This window comes from Cajanus cajan, chromosome 4 (genome assembly GCF_000230855.2).
Source record: "Cajanus cajan strain Asha chromosome 4, NIPB_CcT2T_4, whole genome shotgun sequence".
Taxonomy (NCBI): Eukaryota; Viridiplantae; Streptophyta; class Magnoliopsida; order Fabales; family Fabaceae; genus Cajanus; species Cajanus cajan.
This window is the reverse complement of record NC_138520.1, coordinates 32,835,348-32,838,107: the sequence shown is the minus strand read 5'-3', so window position 1 is coordinate 32,838,107 and position 2,760 is coordinate 32,835,348. Positions and strand designations below refer to the sequence as shown.

The 2,760-nt window shown below is 40.8% G+C and overlaps 1 protein-coding gene across 1 annotated transcript; it reads left to right on the top strand.

Annotated features, from left to right (window-relative positions):
- The first annotated feature begins 223 nt into the window (after positions 1–223).
- Positions 224–1,401, top strand: LOC109792962 (plant viral-response family protein (DUF716)). The gene has a single exon (XM_020352418.3). The coding sequence runs from the start codon at positions 334–336 to the stop codon at positions 1,180–1,182; it is 849 nt and encodes a 282-aa protein (XP_020208007.2). The 5' UTR covers positions 224–333; the 3' UTR covers positions 1,183–1,401.
- The last annotated feature ends 1,359 nt before the right edge of the window (positions 1,402–2,760 follow it).

Here is a 2,760-nt window from a genome sequence, read left to right as displayed (position 1 = left end):
ATTTAAAATTTATAATAAATAATATCTTTTAGTTACATTATCATAAATGTTACAAAATATTACTTTTAAAAATTAATAAAAATTAAATTAATCTGTAAAACTCTAAAAGAAAAAGACAGTCGAAAACAGGCTCTTGTGCGAAAGATAGGCGTTCATCTGGTTTTTTATTTATTATTTATTTTTATTTTATATATATATATATATACATATATATATAATGGGCGTTCATCTGGGCTTGATCGATGAAACGTTCCTGAAAAGTGTGGGGAAGCGAGTGCCTGATTAGTTTGACCGAGACGAAAATCCGATCGAATCGTAGACGAAGAGGAGAGAATGGGAGTGATCTCATTTGCGGTGGGAGGCGTTGGGTTGATAGCGGTGGGTGGTCACGAAGCCCTTGTTCACGGGCGAGCCGGAGCGAAGAAAACCCCCTCACCCCTCTTCTGGATCTCCCTCGTCATCTTCTCCTCCTTATTGCTCCTCAACTCCACCGTGTCCCTGCTGGATGCCCACAACTCAAACGACGCCGTTGGCACCGCCCTTCAGCTGCAGATCCTCCCCGTCGCTCTGCTCTTCCTCTTCTACTCCCTCCTCCCTCTCCTCCTCCCTCTCCCCTCCCCCTTGCTCTCCCTCGTTGCCTCCTTCGCCTTCGCCCTAGAGTTCCTCCTTTTCTACCTTCAGCGCAAAGACCCCACCGGCGTCGAGAATCGCTACTACGACCTCTTCCTCCTCCCCATCGCCCTCTGCCTCTTCTGCACTCTCCTCCACGTCAGATCTCCCTTCTCCCATTTCCCCAGACTGGGCCTCGGCCTCGGCCTCATTCTCCAGGGCACTTGGCTCCTCCAAATGGGCCTCTCTCTCTTCTCGGGCTTCGTCGCCCATGGCTGCTCCTTGCACCGGCCCAGTAGAGGCAACTACACCTTGCGGTGCCAGGGTCACCCTGAGTTTCACAGAGCTAGGGCTATTGCCACGCTTCAGTTCAATTGCCACCTCGCTCTCTTGCTGCTGCTCTTCGTTGCCTTTTTCTCTGCCACCAACTCTGGTTCTATTCCCACCAGCTACGCCCCACTCGGAGCTGAATTGCAGCATATTCACAACTCTCCCAACTTCACTCTCGATTCTGATGACGACACACCCAGCCCCAAGGAGAAGGTTCTCGTTCTCAACGGTAATGCCGACTGACTCAACTCAACTATCTTCCTTGCATTTGTTGCTGTTTTTCTGTTTCTTGTATTTCAGTTAATAATTATCCAATTCAAAGTTCCATTGTAGAGTTTGTATGTTCATATTTCGGTTGCCAACTTGTGTAGAAATTAAGTGCTGTATTGTGTGCGAGACCGACCATATTCTGCGTGCTAAATTCCGAGTTGTATGTAATAGTCATTGGAATTGCTCTGCTGATTCTTGTTTTGGCTAGTTAGTTCATTGTAATGGTAGTTTTATTCTTAACTTTGCGCTCAACAAACTTTCTTATTCTCATTCCAGAATGCTTGCCATTGTAAAGTGTTCAATTTAATGAACATCAAAGTGTATTCTCTTGGCAAGTTTTTAGTTGAACATGAACACATTTCTTGCCTCCTCACTTTCAATCAGATTGATATAAAGGAATTATCAGAAAACTGAGAAGATGAGATACAAATTACCTCAACTTGATGAAGCCAATTATCGGAGTTCATTTTGTAATTGATTGAATAAAAGGTACATTTGAAAGTGACTGTGAACTAATTATATTGAGTTTATTAGAATTAACAAAATACTTCTGACTGACTAATAACAACCAAATAATATTCTAAACAAACTAATTACTCGTAACAGGAAGGTCCGTTTTCTATTCGTTTCCTGCGTGTTTGTTGCGTTGTTAACATTTAAAAATACAGGTTTGCTGAAAGAGACGCCCGTAAGTTGTAATTGCTACTCTTGTGATGACTTTCAATGTTTTTGTGCACTGATGAATTTGGATTTACTTACCTTCTTGGGTAATTGTTCTACCCACTATCTTTCTTATATTCACTTTCTGCAGTCTGCACACCTAGATTCACCTCTAGATGGGTTTCATGGAATTTCAATGTACAGATTCTTAAACAATCTGGAGTCTCTTTGTACAAATACAAACTCCATCTATATCAAGTAAGATATATTCGTTTATATATTAGGGAAGTTTTTGGTGAGATGGTTACCTTAACTAAAGGAAACTAGTATAATTATGTTCTCACTTGTTAGTGAATATGTATTGTTTAGTAGCTATGAAAAATTTGATCACGTTTCTCTTTCTGAGGAAAAAAAAAAAAAAAAACTATTTAGAAGACTTGAATATTGCTTCAGGAAGGAATAAGGAAAATCACCCTGTAAATCTACTAGTACGGACTTCTATCTATTTGCCACAGCTCTTATGGATGTTACTCAATGATTGCTCTGTCAGCTCATTTATGCAGAAGCCTTGCCTTGCTGAAAGGTACAAAAGATAAACGCAATTAACTTTGTTTCTGATTGTTTTAGATTGTTTCCGATGCGAATGGGAAAGTTAGAGTAGCGATGACAAATATACCTATACATGTGGGTAATACCTGAATCCGTCCCGACTTTGACGGAGAATACCTAGTTTAACCGAGTACGGGTACAGGTAAAACCCGATATATTAAATCGGGTGAGTTCGGATACATGTATGTACTTACCCGTCCGTCCCGTATCCATCCCCGTCTCCGTTCCCTTTTAATTTAATACCCACTATTATATTAAAAAAATTTAATATTTTTTTATGTG

Bases quoted from the DNA above. Each gene is read 5' to 3' on its own strand.
- LOC109792962 (XM_020352418.3), top strand. From the start codon at position 334: ATGGGAGTGATCTCATTTGCGGTGGGAGGCGTTGGGTTGATAGCGGTG.